Below are 22958 nucleotides of genomic sequence, written 5' to 3' on the forward strand. Positions count from 1 at the left end.
AAGCCCTATGTTTCAGAGATCAGATGTGCAGATGGTAGAGTTGACCACCTCTTGTGAAAATTAAGGCTTTTACCTAAGTCCTTACCTGGATGGTAGCATAAGCTAAGAGTGTATCTGATGGCTTAAGCCAGGATTAAAAAAATAAATTTGTTTTTTAGCCTCTCTAGAATATGAGTCAACTACCTGAAGTTGTATTCTGTATTGCTCTCCAGACTTGTTTGACCATGGCAGTTACCTAAGATGCTCCTTAAAAGTGTAGAATCTGAAGTTCCTCCCCAAACCTACTGACTCAAAATTTCTACAGGATAGATCAGGACATCTTTATTAGAAACAAGTAAACAATGGAATATTACAAGATACAATGGAATATTACTCGGCCATAAAAAAGAACAAAACAGTGCCATTTGCAGCAACATGAATGGGCCTAGAGATTACCCTACTAAGTGAAGTAAGTCAGACAGAGAAACGCAAATATCATGTTATCACTTGTATGTGGAATCTATAGAAATGATACAAATGAACTTATTTACAAAACAGAAACAGACTCAGAGACATAGAAAACAAATTTATGGTTACAAAAGGAGAAAGCATGGGGGAGGGGGGATAAATTAGGAGTTTGGGGTTAACAGATATACACTACTATATATAAAATAGATAAACAACAAGGACCTTCTGTATGGCACAGGGAACTCTATTCAGTATGTTGTAGTAATCTATAGAAAAGAATCTGAAAAAGAATGTGTGTGTGTGTGTGTGTATGTGTGTATGGATATATATCTGAATCATTTGCTGTACATCTGAAACTAATACAACATTGTAAATCAAGTATACTTCAATTAAAAAAAAACACCAAATAAACAGGAAAAGGATAGTCTTCAACAGATGATACTGGAGCAACTGGATTTCCACATGTAAAAGAATGAAGTTGGACCCCATCTCAAACAACATGTAAAAATTAGCTCAAAGTGGATCAATAACCTAAGCAGCTAAAAACATAAATGCTTAGAAGCAAATACAGGGGTAAAATTTCATGACTTTGGAGGTGTGATAATAGATTTTTAGAAATGGTAACAGCAGCATGAGCAGTAAAAGAAAAAATGGATAAATTTGACTACATAAAAATTAAAAAGTTTTATGCCTCAAAGGACATCATCAAGAAAGTGAAAGACAGCGTACAGAATGGGAGAAAAATTTGCAGGTGATATCTGATTAGGACTTAATATCCAGAATATTTAAAGAACTCTTGCAGCTCAACAATAAAAGAACAAACAACCTAATTAAAAAACAGGAAAAGGGGCTTCCCTGGTGGTGCAGTGGTTGAGAGTCCGCCTGCCGATGCAGGGGGCACGGGTTCGTGCCCCGGTCCGGGAAGATCCCACATGCCGCGGAGCGGCTGGGCCCGTGAGCCATGGCCGCTGGGCCTGCGCATCCGGAGCCTGTGCTCCGCAACGGGAGAGGCCACAACAGTGAGAGGCCCGCGTACCGCAAACAAAACAAAACAAAACAAAACAAAAAACAGGAAAAGGACTTGAACAGACATTTCTCTAGAATCTATGGATTGTAAAGTATCTATAAGATCCTAAGTATATACCAAAAAGAATTGAAACCAGGGTCTTGAAGAGATATTTGTACACCCTGTTCATAGCAATGTTATTCACAATAGCTGCAAGTGGAAACAACCCAAGTGTCCATCAACAGATGAATGAATAAACAAAATGTGGTATATACATACAGTGGAATAGATTCAATCAAAAAAGATAATGAAGTTCTGATACATGATAAGACATGGATGGATCTTGAAAACATTATGCTGAATGAAATAAGCCTGACACAAAAGGAGAAATACTGTGTGATTCCACTTATATGAGATACTTAAAATTGGCAAATTCATGGAGACAGAAAGGAAATTAGAGGTTACCAGGGGCTGGGGAGAGGAGAAAATGGGGAGTTATTGCTTAATGGTTAATGAGTTTCTGTTTGGGGTGATGAAAAAGTTTTAGAAATGGATAGTGGTGATGGTTGTACAACATTGTGAATGTTATAAAAATGGCTAAAATGGAAAACTTTGTGTTATATATATTTTACCACAATAAAAAACTAATAATGTATTAAAACTGTTGAATTTAAACAAATATTACTTCAACCAGAAAGCATGGAAAGTGAATTGTATGGTATGTGAATTATATCTCAGTAAAGCTGTTTTAGGAAAACAAAAAACAAATAAACACAAAACAAAACAAGCATCCTTGTTTGGACAGCACTGCCACAGAACAGAGTTGAGTTGATTTTAGCCAGGAAGAATATAAGATAGCTGTTGGCAGTTACATATCATAATCATAGAAAAATCTTTGTAATTCTCCCATGGAATGAGAAGCAGCTCCCCAGTTAGGATGGTGCAGTTGGAAATATCCTAAATAGGCAAAGAAATTTGGAAATCTGGAATTATAAGACATAATTCAGTTAATCACTGAAAAAAGTATTAATGAGACTAGATTAAAATGCTTGTGCATACCTTCAAAATTAATATCTTCAGGAATATCTTCAAATGCTTATGTACTATGATGGTTTTGGTATGTCTTACCATTAAGAGAAATTTACTGAGCAGTTTATCAAGTTGAACTTTTTGGTAGACTTTACATCCAGACTTACCTTCCAATTTCTCCCACCCCTGCCCAATTTATTCATTATGGTTTATCTACAAAATACATAACTTTTTTTTTTTAACTTTATCATGGTAAGTACAGTTAACATGAAATTTACCTTCTTAAAATTTTAAGTTTACAGTACAGGAAGTATATAACTTTTGAAGCAAATTTGTTAATTATTATTCTGGATGTCCTATTACTTTTAATTAAATAGAATTAATAATTATACTTTATTCTGTATACACAATGGTATGGTCCATAGGTATCAGTATGGATGGTACATTTATGCCCATTTCATTGTAGTCAAAAAGAGATACAAGTGTAGCATTATGCAAGATATATTGGGTTTTGGATTGAAAGCATAGGTCTCTCTGAGTTGGCACTGTTTAATTTACTTACACTGAGCACCTTATTACTGAACACAGTGACTCTTTGTAAACAGTTTTTCAATCAGATTTCTCTAGGTGAGGGAAGGTTTAGGGACAGTAACAGGGATGCCATGGAGATAAATGACCATACCTGTCTTGGTCTGAGAAAGGGTCAGGATGCTCTCTATTCAGGGGTAAAGCTTGCCTACTGTTGTCTTAACCATTTTCTCCCACTAAACTGTACTTCTCTCCTGTTTTCTATCATATCCTTCCCTTGAATGTTTTGTTCTCTTCCTGTATTATGTCTATGAGCCTCTCATATATTCCAGCACTCTTTTTTTTTTAAATTTATTTATTTTGTTTTTGGCTGTGTTGGGTCTTTGTTGCTGTGTGCAGGCTTTTCTCTAGTTGAGGTGAGAGGGGGCTACTCCTCGTTTCTGTGAGCGGGCTTCTCATTGTGGTGGCCTCTCGTTGTGGAGCATGGGCTGCAGGTGCGCGGGCTCTAGGGTGCAATCTCAGCAGCTGTGGCACACGGGCCCAGTTGCTCCATGGCATGTGGAATCCTCCTGGACCAGGGCTTGAACCCATGTCCCCTGCATTGGCAGGCGGACTCTTAACCACTGTGCCACCAGGGAAGCCCTAGCAGTCTTCTTACGTTCTAAATGGTATGTCTCTGTCTTTGGAAATTCTAAAATACAAATCTGATTGCTCTCTGTGTTCTTTAGAGAACAAAGAAAAACAGACAATAACTGCCTTATGTGATAGATAAAGACCAAACTCCTTATCAGGGATATAGAAGAACCTGAAATTAACTGGTCTCAATTTCTTTTATAATTCTCTTCACCTGTATGTGCACATATGTCCATACACACATGCACATTCCAGTTAAATCACTCTGTTAACATCACTGTTGCAGTACATGTTTCTGTGACATAAATTAGCTCTGTGATAAGTAGAGGAATGATTTAAGTATAATGTGGAAGTATCATTGGTCATAAATGTCTTTTTTTCTAGCACATTAGTGTTTTGAAGCATTCAAGGGCAATCTTTCTTCCAAAGATAATATTTTAATGTTGTATGCAGATAAGAGCTGAAAATCCTTAGTGCACATCAAAACTACAGTGAGATCAGATCACACTTGTTAGAATGGCTATTATCAAAAAGACAAGAAATAATTCTTGGTGAGGATGTGGAGAAAAGGAACCCTTTGTACTCTGTTGATGGGAATGTATATTGGTGCAGCCACTTTGGAGGACAGTATGGAGGTTCCTCAAAAAATTGAAGCTAGAACTGCTTTGTGATTCAGCAACTCCACTTCTAGATATTTATCCCAAGAAAATGAAAACACTAACTTGAAAAGATACATGCACTCCCATGTTCCTTGCAGCATTATTAACAATAGCCAAGATGTGGAAACAGTCTGAATGTCCACTGACGGATGAATGATAAAAGAAAATGTGAGACACACACACAGAGAAATATTATTCAGCCATAAAAAAGAAGGAAGTCCTCACATTGCAACAATGTGGATGGATAAGTCAGAGAAAGACAAATACTGTATGAATGCGCTTATATGTGGAATCTGAAAACAAACCAAAACCTCGAACTCATAGATTCAAGAAACAGATTGATAGTTTCCAGAGGCAGGGGATGGGGAGTTGGACGAAGTGGATTAAGGAGATCAAAAGGTACAAACTTCCAGTTAAAAAATAAATTAAGTCATGGGATGCAATGCACAGTATGGTGACTGTAGTTTATATCATATTGTATATTTGAAAGTTTCTAAGCGAGTAGATCTTAAAAGTTTTCTTCACAAGAAAAAATTTATAACTCTTTGGTGATGGATGTTTACTAGGTTTATTGTGGTGATCATTTTGCAGTTTATACATATATTGAATCATTATATCACACACCTGAAGCTAATATGATGTTATATGTCAATTATATCTCAGTGAAAATTTAAAAAAAAGACATCTTAAAATGTGGGATGATGTTATGTTTGAAGTTATATTAGATCTAGATGATTGATAAAAAGATTGTTTAAATTTTTTGTACTGTGAAGGAAAATGTTCTGTAAGTGATCCATAGGTGGAGTGCAAAAAGAAAAAAGCTGAAAATCCAGATGAAAAATTGCCTCTGTTTGTTATAAGCAGAAGATTTAACAGTATCAATCCCTGATCTTTCTGTTATGCTGTCTGCTACAGCTGCAAATGTAGGTGAAATATCTGTGAGGCTATTTTCCCCACTTTTAACAAAACGTTGAAGGCTGTCACTGGATTGCATTTTTAATTTTGCTAAATTTTTTCCTGTTAGAAGTAAGTACCTTCAAGAGCCTACATTTGAAGGGGAAAGCCTGAGCTCCAAGATTTAAGGCTGAGGAGTTTGATTATGATGCTGGGAACAATTGCCAGTGGATATTGACCATGCTAGTATTTTACTAGGATTGTTGTTGTTTTGCTAATGTTCTGTTATAACCGTTATTTTTCAGTGTTGATTTTGCAGAATGTGAGGTTTTTCTAGGAACACACGTATATTGTAACAGATACCTGTGGTTGTCTTTTTCTCAGACGTAGCACGTCTTTGTGCTTTTGCTCGTGGCTCAGTGTTCCTCTGCCCTGAATCCTCACTTAGACACCTTATTGTCTTCCACAGCTTAGATTAATTCCAACTCTCTGTGATGTGCCGCTGACAACTTTCTCTACTGTCTTTGATAGAATGAATTGTTCCCTCATTTGTTTCCTTTAAAACATTGATTTTATATGTACAAGTCAGTGATTTTTAGTCATTGCCCTCCAAACATCATTCATGTCCATTTGTAGTCACTCATTTCTCACCCCTAGCCGACGACTAATTTTGTGTTTCTACAGATTTGCCCTTTATGGATGTTTCATGTGAATGTAATCATATATGTATAGTCTTCTGTGTCTGGCTTCTTTTACTTGAATAATGTTTTTGAGGTTCGTCTTCGTTGTCTTCTATATCAGTAATTTGTTTCCTTTTACACCTGATTAGTATTCCATTGTATGGATATATCACATTTTGTTTATCCATTTACCAGTTAATAAATATTTGGATTGTTTACACTTTTTGGTTATTAGGGTGCTTGTTGCTAAACTTAGTAAAAAATCCCCATGGAACTTTTTCAGATGCAGGGGTTTGGGCCTGAATACTAGGGGATTCAGTGTGCTCCAGAGATTGGAAATTATTAGGTTAAGGGAATAGGCGTTGGGAATCAGATACAGATTATTTCCACTTTAGTTGCTGGTTAACTTTAGCATAGTTGATTTCTCTGATCCTCAGTTTCCTCATTTATAAAATGGGCATAATATATAATTCATCTTATTATTAAGAATATTTGGGGAAGAAAATTTGTTGAGTGCTTTTTGCCCATCGTGTTATGCATTAGGTATACAGCAGTGAACAAAATAGGATATTTGTTCTCTTACAGTTTGTAGTTTTGAAGGGGAAACAGACATTAGAGGATAAATATTTACAGTTATGATTAACTTCTTTGAAGGAAAAGTACAGGGGTGGTGTGAGATCATCTAGTAGAGATTTAATTTAGCTTGGGCGGATTTGGGAAAGTGTCCCTGAGGAACTGACATATGAGACTTGGAAAATTAGTGTTAGTCAGGCATGAGGGGAAAGAGTGACAGAGAGAGGGAGGAAAAGAATAGCACACACTTAGAAGGATTTTGGTTTGAAGCCTTTAAGGAATAGAGGTATGACTCGAGTGTAGTGAGAAAGTGGTCAGATTAGTATATGTTGAACTTATTTTTAGGTCAGTGGGAACCTATTTAAGAGTTTTAGGTAAGGCAGGGATATGAAGAGATTAGCATATTAAGATCATTCTGGCTGCTGTATGAAGAATGAATTGGAGGTGGCTTCGATTAGGTTGTGGTGAAGTAATGGACAAGTGAAGGTGAATTCCATTTATGTTTTCAGGTAGCATTTACAGAACTTGATAATTGCTCTTAAGGGTTGAAAGAGAATTTTCAAGGGTCACTGCCAGTTTTCTGTGGGTAACAAATTGGATACACTAAGACACCATACACAGAGAGAAGATCGAAGAAGTGTTTTTTGGAGGGGGAAGAAATTGGGAGATGATTTGTTGTTTGGTTTTGAGTTTTTTTAAGTTCAAGATGCCTTTAAGAATACCTAAGTGGAAATGTTAAGTTGGCAGTTGTATATGTGGACTGGAGTTCAGAAGAGAGCTCTTGGTGGGGTAAAGTCTTTGAAGTAGCTTTAAGAAAGCTTAGGGCTTAAGCCTTGGAAGAAAAACACAAAGACCAAAAAGTGAATAGAGGGAACAAAATTGAGGTCTGATGAATTGCTAATATGTAGAGGTTGGATACAGGAGAAAGAAACAAAGGAGACAGTGGCCAGTAAGGTAGGAGAAAAATCAGGAAAAGGTAAAGTGTAGTAGAAATCAAAGGAAAAGAGTGTTTCAGGAAGGAGGCTGCTGTCAACTGTGTGTCATACTGCTCAGATCAATAAAATTAGGATTAGAAAAGTGTTCGTTTGATTTGGCAACATGGAGGGTGGTGATGACTTTTAGTTGGTTATTACTGCATAACAAATCACCCCAAAACTTAATGGCTTAAAACAACCATCATTTATTAAGCTCCCAGTTCTTCAGGGTGGCAGCTTGAGTTTGGCTTAAGCTGGGTGGTCCTACTCATCTGGGTTAGCCTTAGCTGATTCACCTGGGCTTGCTCATATATCTACAGGTAAGTGTCTGTCATCACCTGATGGTTTGTCTGGGGCTGGGTTCGTTCATCATGATCATGGCTGGGATAACTGGGGACTCTCTCTATAGCTCTCACTTTCTAGTGGGATAACTTCTGTGCTTGTGCACTTGTTAGGAGCAGAGTTCCAAGAACAGTAAGTCAATAAACTCCAAAGCACAAGCACTTTTTAAGCTTGCCAGTGTCCCAGTGACCAAAGCAAGTCATAAGACCATCTCAGATTCAAGGGCTGGAAAAACACTCTTCTTGATGGGAGGATCCACAAAGTCACATTGCAAGGGTGTAGATACAGGGAAGAGAAAAATCTTTTCTCGTTTTTGAAGTCGGTCACACTGATTATGGCAAAAGCATTATTGCTGGTGATGGAGGATCCTGGAAACAAGATTGGATTAGTATGAAAAGCTAATGGGAACTGAAGAAGTGCAGATTACTTTTTGAGAAGCTTGGGTATGAAGGTAATTTGAGAGAGAAGACAGTAGCTGGAAGGGTACTTGTAGTCTAAGCAGGCATGTTGTACTTTCTCTCCCTTCCTGCCTGAATGCCTTCTGTCCACTCAAGAACAGAGTACTTACACTGAATACTGAGGGAAGGAGGATGCTGATGCTGAGGAAAGAGGAGATAACTAATGAAGTGAAAGTCTTTGAGAGACCTGTAGAGGATGGGATTCTGTGCACTTGAGAAGGGATTAGTTTTTGATGTGAGGAGGCTTACCAACTCTTTGGTAACATAAAGGAAGAAAGGAATAGGTACAAATGTAGATAGGCAAGTAGATTTAGTAGTGGGAGACTGGGGAAGTTTCTGTTTGACAGACCTTCTGTTTTCTCAATGAAATAGAGGCAGTCTGCTGATAGTGGGGGGTTGTACAAGAATGTGTGCTTGGGGTTTGATGTGAATAGAGAAAGTACGTAATTTTATCCTGTCAATGAATGGGACATTGAGCTGACTACTAACTCCAAAATACCAATCATTCAGTAAATGAGAGATATTATCATTATTTATATAAAAATACTACTTTAAAGGGATTTGATACAACACTTCGTGTTATTAGAAACTGGAGCTAGTTGAGGAGTTCTAGGGCCTGAGGCTCTTTTTCTGTCTGAACCAGTTAGCTTAATACTACTCCTGTCTGTAACATTGATGGTCCTTAAAAAGAATGTAGGCAAGAGAGTAACCATATGTTTAACCTTTTATAAATAAACACTAAAAATGTGAACAAAATGGGCCTGCTTTCTAAAAGGACTTCCTAAAGCATTAAAAATTACTTTGTATTACCAGAACATGTAGTAATAACTATTAAATATACTTAATTTGAATTAATAAAGATAATTCAAGCTGAATGGTGAGTTTCCATTTATATGGAAAAAAGCTTTTTATAATAGTTGGAAAATATGTAAATGTAGTCTTAAGGTTATATATTTAGGGGAGAATAACGTAATTTATTTTGTCTATTTTTTCTTAGAACACACTCTCATTAGTTTTTTAGTTGTCTCTGGCCAAGAATAAACCCAACTTCTTATACTATGTAATGACTATGTACTGGAAGCATTGTATTTATGGAGGGCACCATCTGCTGGTTATAAGAGGTACCGGTTCTGGGAAGCCTGCCTTTTGCAATTGTAAGACTCTTCGCAAAATCTTGTTTTCCTTCTAATTCCACCTTCCTTCTAATTCCACCTTAAACCTGCAGTAAAGTCCCAGGAGGAAAAACAGCTTTTCATAAACGTGGCCAAGTAGAGATTCTAGTAGTGGCTTGATTTGATTTCTGTGTCTCTGAACATGTCACATATTGGATTTTTAAGAAAAATCATCATGAAAATGGCAGATACCTTCTTTATTCCCAGATCAATTAAAAAATGACTATTGCTATTGCTCTTACCCTTGCTCTTTAATCCAGTGAATGCTTTGTTCTTTTTTTCCATTCACTGAAAGGATCTTAAATATTTTTACTGCAGTCTTTATTAGTTTCATCTTGTGAACATTTATTTACATCTGGTAGTATCAGAGGAAGAATGATGATTTCATTTTTTTTTTCTTTTCTAGGATTGTTAGTATGATTTTTAAAATTACTGATGTTTCTTTTTCATTCCAGACCCCAAAATATAAATATTTATAACAACATGCATATAATGATATTTGAAATTAATATATACATATATACTATATACATTTATATGCTGTGTATAAATGGATTCTGACACAGGTCAGTTTTATATAAATAATTTTTTAAGTTATCATTTTCTCATTATCAGTGTATCTGCTCTACCATAATGTATATTATTGAAATTCCACAAAGATGAATGTCAAAAAATTTCTTTGACACTATTTTACCTCAGAGGAGCAACTATATATTAATGTATCTTTCCCTTTGACTTCAGATAACAATTGAAGATCCTATTTCTTTCCTGTAACCTTCCTTTCTTCTTCTGCATTGCTCCCCTTCGTCTCTCTCTTTCTCCTTTCCCTTTTTCTCTTACCTTGTAATTTGGTGTTCATTCCTGTTATTCTCCAGAAAGTTCTTAAAGAGATCAACTTACCAAGTCCAAGGGAGTATTTGCTGAGGTTATTTTGTACCGGTGATGTGTATTTCTGAAGTAACTAACCCTATATACCACCTCTTAATCTTCATTTTTTTCTAGTTTTAAAAAAACTATTTTTCGAGTCTGAGGTCCGGCTCGGCGGGGAGGTTCGGTGGCGGGACCGGCCGGGAAAATGCCAGTGGCGGTGATGGCGGAAAGTTCCTTTAGTTTCAGAAAGTTGCTGGATCAGTGCGAGAACCAGGAGCTCGAGGCTCCAGGAGGAATTGCTACACCCCCAGTGTATGGTCAGCTTCTAGCTTTATATCTGCTTTATAATGACATGAATAATGCAAGATATCTTTGGAAAAGAATACCACCTGCTATAAAATCTGCAAATTCTGAACTTGGGGGAATTTGGTCGGTAGGACAAAGAATCTGGCAGAGAGATTTCCCCGGGATCTATACCACCATCAGCGCTCACCCGTGGTCTGAGACGGTCCAGCCAATCATGGAGGCACTTAGAGATGCCACCCGGAGGCGAGCCTTCGCCCTGGTCTCTCAGGCATATACCTCCATCATCGCCGACGATTTCGCAGCCTTTGTTGGACTTCCCGTGGAAGAGGCTGTGAAAGGTATCCTAGAACAAGGATGGCAGGCCGACTCCGCCACGAGGATGGTCATGCCCAGAAAGCCAGTTGCAGGGGCCCTGGATGTTTCCTTTAACAGGTTTATTCCCTTTTCAGAGCCTGCCCCCGTTCCACCCATCCCCAATGAACAGCAGTTAGCCAGACTCACCGATTATGTGGCTTTCCTCGAAAACTGACTTATCATTCTGAGTTCAAGATCCACCTTCAGCATCCTGAATACTGACAGAAAAATGTAAAATTTTTATTTTCAATTTTATTGGATGGATTAAGCACCTCAGCATTCCTTACTGAGTATGTGATAAAATACGTATATAATATAAAATATATTATATATATTTTGTCCTTAAACATGCTGAATGGTTGTTGAAACAATTCTCATTTTGTAGTATTTGACAGTTTGGATGGAGCCCGTCAGTATTAGGCAGTCAGTTTATATTTCCTAGTGACTCGTGAAATACAGCTCTCCTGCTTCGTGTAGAACAGTTGTTGTCAGCTGTCTTCTTCTGCCCCAGCACACAGCATACTCCCATCTCTACCGCAGGTTGATAGTTGCAGTGATGCGTCTGGGGTTTGAGAAGGACTGTCCCCAGGGGCAGGATCTGAAGTGCTGGGGACTCTAATTCACCCCCTTTGGAGAATATGCTCTTTTTCTCTCCCCTCCTGAGAATCATAAATATAAAATGCTGAGATAGAGCTGAGGAACAAAGGCCATCTCCCTAGTAAACCAGCTTGTTAACTTCAGATTTTTTTCTAAGAGTGTGAGTACATCCATTGCTGGCAGTGGAGGGCTTGCCATGAAAATGCGACTTGTCAAAGACATTCATGAGAAGTATTAAGTTGTAATATTTCCTTTCAGAAGAAGGGAAGTGTAAGTGTGGAATGCATTGTTTGGGAAAGAAGCGATTAAGTGACACACTCTGTACAGCTGTCCGCAGCCTTTTGGCTGCTTACGTCTGGCCCTTGGGTCAAGTTCTGCCCTTTGGAGAAATACTGAACAAGTCTTTGATGTTTTGTGTGACAGCCCTCTGAATAATATTTGAAGTTGTTTATTGTATCTTCAGGTTAAAACCACCCCCTAGTTCATTTATTCTGTATTTGTTCAATAAATATTTAATTGAAAAAAAAAAACTATTTTTCTATCTTTCTTGACCCTCTTTTCTTTCCTGATTCCCTTCTCCCCTATCAATATAGATATTTCTCAAAGTTCAAAGTTCAGTCTTGGTATCTCAGCTCACCCTACACATTTTTTTTTACTGATATTGTAAGCCCACAAAACATGAGCTAAAATATTTTCTGTCGTTGACTTTTCTCTAGAACTTCAGCGCTACATCTCCAGTTGCCTTGTATTCCAAACTTAATGTTTCCAAAGGCTTGATTTGATCTCTCTCTGGTTTTCCCTATCTATGCTATAATGAGGGCATATATTGTATGTGTTTTGCTTACCATTGTATTCTTAGTGCCTAGAGTGCTATATCACACCAAGTAAAATCTCGGTAAATATTTCAGTAATTGGCTTTCCAGGAACAAAGGCTTTGAATCTTGTAATCATCTTCTACTTCTCTCAAATAATCATTCATGGTCTTTGCATCAGTTTTCTTATTTTCCAGTCATTGCCTGCAGTCTGCACCTTATTAGTTCTTACCTGGAACTTTGTAGCAATTTCCTAACTGGTTTTAGTGTATTTGATTTCTCCTCTGTCTAGTCTGTACTTCCTGTTGGAGCCACCATCTCTTAAAATAGTTCTGGTCATTGATTCAGCAAGTATTTCCTGAGCACCTACTTTGTTCTAGGCTCTGTAAGGATGCCTAAAATGATATATACTCTCTTCGTCTTAAGGAGCTTACAGTCTAGTAGGAGAAACAGACATAGAAATAAGTTTACTAAATATGATGTGATAAATGCTAATTATGATATGTTCAGAGTTTGCCTAGCTGTAGGGAAAGGAGCCTAGCTCTGCCTGGAGAGGTCAGGGGAAGTTTAAACATAGACTTGAGAATTTAATGTACATGGAGTTTGCTTGGTAGAGAGAGGCCAGTTAAGTCTATCTTACTCTGAGGAAACAGCCTGTGAATATTCACAGATGTATTTCAAACCTCTGCTTACAATACTATTGCTTATAAAACTGAAGTAGAAACTGAGTAACCTGCTTCTCTGTTGGCTCTGTCTTTTCCTTCTTAGCTCTCTTTACTTCCTTCTACTTTTCCCTTCTGTCATGGTTTTAGACCAGTAACAAATTCTGAACTTTCTTCTCTAAGATTTATTCAAATTGTTTTCTCTGTCCTTTTGTTCTGTATATTATTAATATTTCATCCCCATCTACGTATGGAAGTGGGTTTTCTTTCAATCTTTTTTTTCCAAGCTCATTTTTTGTTATTTCTGTTGATAACTTCAGAATTCATTGTGATTTAATTATTTAGGGGGAAAATCTATTTCCTTTGTAGATTTTGAGATCTGTCTTACCTCATTTTGCCCTCTAGTCACTGCTAAGAAGTCATGCAAGTAATAGGCACTTGATAAAGTTTTGACTATATGGATCAGTGTATTCTACGAAGGCAGCATGTCTACATTATTTAGCTGCGGTCTGTGGTCACAATGGTATATCTGTTGTTATGGAAGATGAACAACTTTTGCTCCTGTTGAGGTAAGGCAGAGAGACTTCCTTCTATTCCAGGTTCTGTGGAAAACAGGGAATCCTGTCATGTTTATACTTACCTTCCTGTGGAATGATTTGTTGCATTTGCTGAATATCTTCTTTGGTTGAAGGAACACAGACAGCTGTGGGCTTGATTCTTGCTTTTCCTAATCTGAGGTCATGAAGTTGTTCTCCTACATTATATTCTAAAAGCTTTTACATTTGCTTCAACATTTAGGTCATTAATCGACCTGGAATTCGTTTTGTATATGGTGTGAGATAATGGGTACAATGTCATTTTTTTTTCCATAGAGATATGAAAGTGTCTCAGAACTTAAAAAATTTTAAACAACTTTATTGAGGAGTAATTTACATACCATAAAATTTACTGAGATGTGCAGCCATCACCATAATCGAATTTTAGAACATTTTTATCAGTCCAGTAATATCTCTCATGCCAATTTATAATTAATCTGTCACTGGATTCTTTTTAAGCTTTCATCTTGAGCTCTCTGCAGTATCCAGTACTTTTGGCCACTTCCTTTCTTGAAACTTGGTGTGCTCCTTCCTTTCTGACAGTGCTTCCTTCTGGGTCCTCCGCCCACCTCTTTTTTTTTTTTTTTTTTGCGGTACGCGGACCTCTCACTGTTGTGGCCTTTCCCGTTGCAGAGCACAGGCTCTGGATGTGCAGGCTCAGCGGCCATGGCTCACAGGCCCAGCTGCTCCACAGCATGTGGGATCTTCCCGGACCGGGGCACGAACCCGTGTCCCCTGCATCAGCAGGCAGACTCTCAACCACTGCGCCACCAGGGAAGCCCCAGCCTCTTTGATCATTCTCAGATTGTTTTGCAAGCTCTTTTTCCTCTTCCCATTTCAAAGATGGGTCTTCTCTCATCTCTTCCTTGGCCTATCACTCTTGTCACTTTATAAAAACATTCCTGAATGCTGTCATGTGCCCCTGGTTTTATCTATCAGCGAGGATTTCCAAATCTGTCTCTAGCTCAGGCATTTCTCTGGAGATCTAATTGCCCACTGGCCATTTCTTTCTTTCTTTTCTTTTCTTTTTCTTCTTCTTCCTCCTCTCCCCGCTCCTCCTTTCTTCATTTTTTCCCCCTCCCCTCTTTCTTCAGCTTTATTGAAGTAAAATTGATACACAGAAAAACCTGCACATAGTTAATGTATGCAACTTGAACATACACATAATTTGGACATGCAGCCATATGCATAATATGTATACGCCTATGGTACTGTTACCACAGTCAAGGTAATAAACACAGCCATCACTTCTAAAAGTTTCCTTGTGTCCTTTGCCTTTTTTTGGGGGTGGGGAAGGGGTAAGAAGACTTAACATGAGATCTACCTTCTTAACAAATTTTTAAGTGCATAATACCGTCTTGTTAACTATAGGTGCTGTGTTGTACAGCACATCTCTAGATCTGAATCATCTTGCATAACTGTAACTTTATATCTGTTGAATAACAACTCCCCATTTCCCCCTCTTCGCATCCCCTGGCAACCACTATTCTATTTTCTGCTTGTATAAGTTTGCCTATTTTAGATACTTCATGTAAATGGAATCATGCAGTATTTGTCCTGTGTCTGACTTAATTCACTCAGCATGTCTTCCAGGTCCATCCATGTTGTTGCAAATAGTAGGATTTTCTTTGTTTTTAAAGGCTGAATAATATTCTATTGTATGTATACACCACTTTTTCTTTATTCATTCATCTGTTGAACATTTAGGTTGTTTCCATATTTTGGCTATTGTGAATAATGCTGCAGTGAACATCGGTGTGTAGTTATCTCTTAGAGATCCTGATTTCTATTCTTTTGGATATATAACCAGGATTAGGATTGGTGGATCATATAATAGTTCTATTTTTAATTTTTCAAGGAACCTCCATACTGTTTTTCCATGGTGGTTGCATCATTTTACATTCCCACCATCAATGTACAAGGGTTCCCGTTTCTCCACATCTTTGCCAAAACTTTTTTATCTTTTGTTCGTGTTTTTTTTTGGCTGTCCTAACAGGTGTGAAGTGATACCTCATTGTGGTTTTGATTTGCATTTCTCAGTGGTGAAAAATGGAAAAATTTTCCTCTTAGATCAGGAACAGGACAAGAATATCCACTCTTGCCACTTCTATTCACTATAGTACTAGCAGCCCTAGTCAGAGCAAGTAGGCAAGAAAAAGAAATAGAGACATCCCTCGGTATCCGTCAGGGATTGGTTCCAGGATCCCCCTTGGATGCCAAAATCCAAGGATGCTTAATTCCCTTGTATAAAATGGTGTAGTACTTGCATATAACCAGATTTTCCCATATGTTTTAAATCATCCCTAGATTACTTATAATACCTAATACAGCATAAATTCAACATAAATAGTTGCCTGTATGTGGCAAATTCAAATTTTGCCATTTGGAACTTTCTGGAATGTTTTTGGGAATATTTTAAATCTGCGGTTGGTTGACTGTGAGGATGTGGAACTCGTGTATGAAGGGCTAACTGTAAAGGGCATGCATGTTGGAAAGGAGGAAGTAAAATTTAATCTGTTTGCAGATGACACGATCTTATATGTAGAAAATTCTAAAGACCCTATTACAACTCTTAGAACTAATAAACAAATTCAGTAAAGTTGCAGAATACAAAATGAACAAATCAGTTACATTTCTATGTACTAACAATGAATTATATGAAAAAAAATTTTACAAAGCAATCCCTTCATAATAGCATCAAAAAGAACAAATTACTTAGAAATTAACGAGGTAAAAGACTTACATACTGGAAACTACAGTACATTGGGGAAAGAAATAAAAGAAGACAGATAAATAGACATCCAGTGTTTATGGATTGGAAGACTTAATATTGTTAAAATACTAAGCAATATTTAGAACTTCTAATTTTGTCTTCTCCTTTTCTCACTGATGTGCCATGCCACTGTATTCATATATTACATTCATGTTGTGTGGGTCTATTTCTGGGCTAATATTTCCCATTGATCTTTTTCTGCTCCAATACCACACCATCTAAATTACTTTAGCTTTCTAAAGGGATTTGATATCTGGTAGAAAAGTCCATTCACTGTGTTTTTCTTAAGTATTCAGTATCTTGCTATTCTTGGCCTTTTGAATGTACATGTCATGTAAATTTACGAGTTTAAAAAATTAAACTTGTCATCTTTCTTTAAATATCAAAACCTGGGCTTGATTGGGACTGTAGTGACTCCATAATCAGTGTGGGAAGATTTGCTATCTTTATAATATTTGAGACTTCTGTGAACAAGATATCTCTTTATTTATTTAAATTTTCTTTAACTTCTACTAATAAAGCTTTATGATTTTTCTCTGTAAAACACATCTTTTGTGAGATTAATTCCTGGGTAGTTTATGCATTTCAATGTGAATTGTATTTTTAAAGTTTTTGGTTGCTATTATATAAATATAATTGATTGTTTTGCATTTAAAACCTTTTTATTTTGAAATAATTATGGACATAAAGTTGCAAAAATACTACCTAGAGTCTTGTGAACCCTTCATCCATCTTCTGCCAGTGGTGACATCTTATGTAACTTGTAGCACAATATCAAATTAGGAAATTAACATTAGCATGGTGTTGTTGATTAGATTACAGACCTTAGTTTTCTCACTTTTTTCCATGCTTGCTCGCTCTTGCTCTCGCTATTTCTCTCTCCCTGTATGTGTATGTGTACTTCTGTGTAGTTTGATCCCATGTATAGATTCATTTCACCACCACTACAGTCAACATACAGAACTGTAAAGGAATTCTCTTGTGCTACTTGTCATGCTCATCCATGCTCCCTGGCAACCACTAATCTGTCCTCAATGTCCATAGTTTTGTCGTTTTTGAGGATGTTAAATAAATGGGAGCATAACAGTATATAAACTTTTGAGATTGGCTCTTTCAGTAATAAGTTATTGCATTTATCAGTAAAACAGTTTTTTTTAATTGCCAAGTAGTATTTCATTATGCAGATCTATCAGAGTTTGTTTAACCATTCATCCATTGATGGGCATTTTGATTACTTCTAGTTTCAAGGTATATGAGCAAAGCTGCTATAAACATTCTTGTACAGATTTGTTTGAATAGAAGCTTTCATTTCTCTGGTATAAATGCCCAAGAGTGCATTTTCTGGTTTGTATGGTAAATACATGTTTAGTTTTATGAAAAACTACCAGACTGTTTTTAAGTATGGCTGTACTATTTTACATTTCTACCAGCAATGTGTGATAGATTCATTTTGTTTGCTTTCTTGCCTATGTTTGATATTATCACTAGTTTTTATTTTAGCCATTCTAATAGTATATAGTGATATTTCATTGTGGTTTTAATTTGCATTTCCCTAATGATTAATGATGTTGAATATCTTTTCATGTGCTTATTTGCTATCTGTATATCCTGTTCAGATGTCTGTTCATGTCTTTTGCCCATCCTGTAATTGGGTTGTTTGGTTTTTTATAGTATCCTTTTGAGAGTTCTAGATATAAGTCCTTTGTCATATATGTATTTTCAATATTTTTCCCATTCTGTAGCTTATCTTTTCATTCTCAACAGTTTTTCACAGAGTAAAAGATTTTAATTTTTGAAGTCCAGTATATCAATTTTTAATTTTATGGATTTTGCTTTTGGTGTCATTTCTAAAAACTCTTTGTCTGGCTTCAGTACTGAAGATTTTCTTCTCTGTTTTTTTCTAAAAGTTTTTTGTTTGCTTTACAGTTTATATTTAAGTTCATGATCTATATAAAATTTTTGTATAAAAGTATGAGGGGGCTTCCCTGGTGGCGCAGTGGTTCAGAGTCCGCCTGCTGATGCAGGGGACGCGGGTTCGTGCCCCGGTCCGGGAAGATCCCACGTGCCGTGGAGTGGCTGGGCCTGTGAGCCATGGTCACTGAGCCCGCGCGTCTGGAGCCTATGCTCCGCAACGGGAGAGGCCACAACAGTGAGAGGCCCACACACCGCAAAAAAAAAAAAAAAAATGAGGTATTTAGGTCTTTTTTTATTTTGTTTTTTTAGTCTTTACATTCAGTTGCTCCAGCATTATATGTGGAAAAGTCTGTTATTGCTCCATTCAGTTGTTTTTGTATCTTTGTAAAAAAAAAATCAGTTGGACGTGCTTGTGTGGATCTCTTTCTGGGTTGTCTGTTCTGTTCCATTGATCTGTGTGTCTGTTCTTCTGCCAAATTCACATTGTCTTGTTTACTCTGGCTATATAGGAAATTTTAAAGTTTAGTGGAATGAGTTCCTCTCACTTCATTCTAAAATTAGCTCACCTCTTCTGGTTCCTTTGTCTTTCTAGGTAAACTTTAGAATAAGCTTGTCTCTATGAAAAATCTTGCGGGGATGTTGTTAGAATCCGTAAATCCATAGGTCAGTTTGGGGAAGAATCTTGAGTCTTTCGGTCCATGAACATAGTATATCTCTCCATTCATTTAGATCTTCTGTGGTTTTTTTTCATCAGTGATTTGTAATTTTCAGCATACCAGTCCTGTATATGTTCTTTTTTTTTGTGTATATGTTTTGTTAGGTTTGCACTAAAACGTTCTATTAATATTAGGGAGGGTAGTGATTGAAAGTAGTGTTGTGCTTTTAACTTTGGTTTCTGTTTCTTGGGAGTATATAGAAATAAAATTGATCTTTATGTTGATCTTTATATCCTGTAATCTCTTTTTAAAAAATTTATTTATTTTTGACTGTGTTGGGTCTTCGTTGCTGTGCGTGGGCTTTCTCTAGTTGCAGAGATCGGGGGCTACTCTTCGTTGCGATGCCTGGGCTTCTCATTGCGGTGGCTTCTCTTGTTGCGGAGCACAGGCTCGAGGTGCGCGGGCTTCAGTAGTTGTGGCGCATGGGCTCAGTAGTTGAGGCTTGCAGGCTCTAGAGTGCAGGCTCAGTAGTTGTGGCGCACAGGCTTAGTTACTCTGCAGCATGTGGGATCTTCCCAGACCAGGGCTTGAACCCGTGTCCCCTGCATTGACAGGTGGATTCTTAACCACTGTGCCACCAAGGAAGTCCAATATATCCTGTAATCTTGATGAACTAGTTTTTGTTTTTTTAAGATTCCCCAGGAATCGTCTGTATAGACAGTCGTGTCATTTGGAAGTAAGGACGATTTTAGTTCTCCCTTTCCAATCTGTATGCCTTTATTTTCTTTTCCTTGCCATATTGTGCTGGCTAGGGCTTTCAGTATTATGTTGAATAAGAGTGGTGAGAGCAGACATCCTTGTCTTGTTTCTGATTTTGAGAGGAATTATTCAGTCTTTTGCCGTGAAGTATTTTGTTAGCTATAGGTCATTGATGTTTGCATGTTGATTTTTCTACTCTACAACCTTGTTAAACTCAATTTTATTAATTCTGATGTTTTATCTATAAATCTTTGGAGTTTCTGTATACATAATCACGTAATCTGCAGGTAATGACTGTTTTGTTCCTTACTTTGTATCTTTATACTGGATGCCTTTTTCTTCCTGTGTTGACTAGCATCTCTATTACAGTGTGAAATAGAAGTCATGATAGCAGGTATGTTTTTACAGGTCCTAAAAACAAGTAGAACACTTTCAAAAGGTCATCAATAAATGTGATTTATGCTGTAGGGTGTTTATGGCACCCTACCTTTCTCAGCTAAAGGAAACTTTCATATAAATTTTAGTTTGTTGAGCTTTTTCTTCTATTTTGTTCTATAGTCAAGAATTGATGTTGAATTTTTATCATTGTCTCTTCATTTTTGACCTTATCACACGGTTTTTCTTTTTTAATCTGTAAATATGATGAATTCAACCTTGCATTCCTTGGATTAAACTCAGTCTTTTATATGTAGCTACATTTGGTTTCTCAATATTTTATTTAAAAATACTGTATCTGTAAACACAGAAAAGATAGGTCTGTGATTTTTTTTTCCTTTCTCTTATTTTTTTCATTGGGTTTTAGTACCATGGTTATGCTAGTTAGTTACATAAAATTAGTTGGGAAGGATTCCCTTGTTTTCTCGTCCTTGGAAATATTTATATGACATTGGAATTATTTCTTCCTCAGTTATTTGGTAGAACTCATTAGTAAAGTCATGTAGCCTTGGGTGTTTGTCCTTGTGGAAAGGTTTATTGATTCTCTTTCTTAGTGGCATTTTTTCTTCTTGAGTAAATTTTGGTAAGGTATAGATTTTCTCCAGTTTGTCTAAATTTTTAAATGTTTTTATGTCAAAAATTGTAAGATTGGCCTGTGATTTTTTACTTTGTTGATCTTACACTTATTTTTTTTCTTTACTCCTGATTCATTGATTCTTAGAAAGCACTTTACATTTTTAAATGTTTGGAGATTTTCTTTTTTTTTGTTGAAGTATAGCATAATTCAGAAAAGTATAAAAATTATAAATGGCTAGCTCTGTGACTTTATACAAAGTGAAAACAATAGTGTGACCAGCATCCAGATATATAAGTAGAACATTACCTGTACCCAAGAAATATTCTCTTACTCCTCTTTCAAGTTACATCTCCCACCAAAGGAATTCACTATTCTAACTTTTAACATCATCGGCTAGGTTACCTTATTTTTGAATTCTGGAAATGTAGTCATATTTTATGTATAGTGTTTTATGTCTGGCTTCTTTCACCTAACTTTCTTTGTAATGTTAATCCATATTGTGTGAAGCAGTAGCTTATTCACCCTCATAACTGTGTTGTATTTCATTGTATGACTATACTACAATGTATCTTCATTCCACTGTTGATAGGTATTTTTGTTTTCTGTTTTGACTAATATGAATGGTATTGCTATGAACATCTTTATGTCTTGTAGTGGACGCAGGTATGTGTTTCCGTTGAGTAAATACCAAGGAGTGTATCTTGGGGCCTACTTATTTATGCTTGTTAATTTATGTTTAGCTTAAGTGCTTTATTTTGTTTAGTGTTTGCATCCTTTTTTTCCATCCTTTTACTTTCAGTATCTCATATCATTATTTAAAAATTTTTTTGTAATCTCTCTATATTGAAGTTTAAAAATCTTGATCTTTTAATGTGATCATGTACACCATATATACCATATTATAATATACTGATATATGTTAAATATTGTTCTAAGTACTATATATAGTAATTTATTATACATTTCAAGTTTTGTCTGGCTCATTTGTCCTTATTTCACTGTATTCCTAAAACTTATATTCCTTGGATATAAACTTCAGCTTTGCAATTATATTCTTTAACCACATTGTGGGTGACATTTTGCTGTCTTCTGGTTTATATTGTTGCTAGTGAGAAGTCACTATTAGTTTAAATACTGTTCCTTTGAAGGTAATATGTCTTCTATAAGGTTTTGTGTGTTTTTTTGGAATTATTATTTTGAACTTAATTCTGTTTGGCTTCTTGAATTTGTGAATTGGTATTTATGATATTCACCTCATAGAGAGGCCTCTGCCTTATTCCTCTTCTTCTGGTACTCCCATGAATCGTAAGTTAAGCTATTTTACTTTTTCTTTTGTGTATTGCAGTTTTATGTTTCTCTGTTCTGTATTTTTGGATAATTTCTTCGGACATCTTTTGTAGCTCATTAAGTCTCATAGCTTTTCTTAATCTGCTAATAAACTCATCCATTAAGTTTTTACTTTCAATTTTTGTATTTTTTCATTTTCAGTAGGTCTTTTTTGTTCATATCTTTTAATTTACTGTATAATTTTTTTATTCCTTGTAGATTTTTAAACTTATCTTTTATTTCTTTAAAATTATAAATGCATTTGACCCTTGAACTAATGGAGGTTAGGAGTGCTGATCCCCCCCCCAACCGCAGTTCAAAATCCACGTGTAACTTTATACTTGACCCTTTGTATTCACTGTTACAAACATCCACGGATTCAACCAACCATAGGCTGTGTAGTATTGTAGTATTTATTGAAAAAGTTCTGTGTATAAGTGGACCCATGCAGTTCAAACCGATGTTGTTCAAGGGCTACTATACAGTTGTATAGTAGTTTTATATTCCATTTGATGGTTGTAATATTTGAAGTTTTGGGGGGTCTGGTATTTCTGCTGGTTCTTGCTCATTGTGCCTTGCTTGCTTAGATGCTTGGTTATTTTTGACTTGATAATGCTTATTGTCCTAGAAACATCATATGGGGATTATTTGCAGTGTAGCATGAAGGTGCCCTCCTCTAGGAGGGCTTGAATGTACTTATATTATGGGGGTGTTACCAGTTGAGGGTCACTGAGTTCTTGTATTGAGGTTCTCTGGACTACATAGGCAGTGTGAACCTCAGCAAATGTGTAGGCTTATGGCCAAAACTAATTAGCTGTTCCTCCCTTGTATCTGCTATTACTTTGCTCTGCTTAATACCAAGGCAGCCTTCTCTGCTGTCCCTGTGGGTGGTAATGGCAGCATGGGCACATGTTGACTTGGTTTAA

At 36.5% G+C, this 22958-nt stretch overlaps 2 protein-coding genes across 6 annotated transcripts in view; both read left to right on the plus strand.

Moving 5' to 3' along the window:
• Window positions 1–22958, plus strand: part of PDS5B (PDS5 cohesin associated factor B) — a 203084-nt gene that overhangs the window by 58750 nt on the left and 121376 nt on the right. The gene's annotated exons all lie outside the window — the stretch shown is intronic.
• Window positions 10436–11334, plus strand: LOC309974678 (COP9 signalosome complex subunit 8). The gene has a single exon (XM_082859360.1). It carries the CDS (start codon window positions 10471–10473, stop codon window positions 11098–11100), a length of 630 nt encoding a protein of 209 aa, XP_082715486.1. The 5' UTR covers window positions 10436–10470; the 3' UTR covers window positions 11101–11334.

Source organism: Leucopleurus acutus (genome assembly GCF_964270905.1).
Source record: "Leucopleurus acutus genome assembly, chromosome: 18".
NCBI classification, from domain to species: Eukaryota; Metazoa; Chordata; class Mammalia; order Artiodactyla; family Delphinidae; genus Leucopleurus; species Leucopleurus acutus.

Coding starts and splice junctions, on each gene's coding strand:
- LOC309974678 (XM_082859360.1), top strand. CDS start 10,471: ATGCCAGTGGCGGTGATGGCGGAAAGTTCCTTTAGTTTCAGAAAGTTG.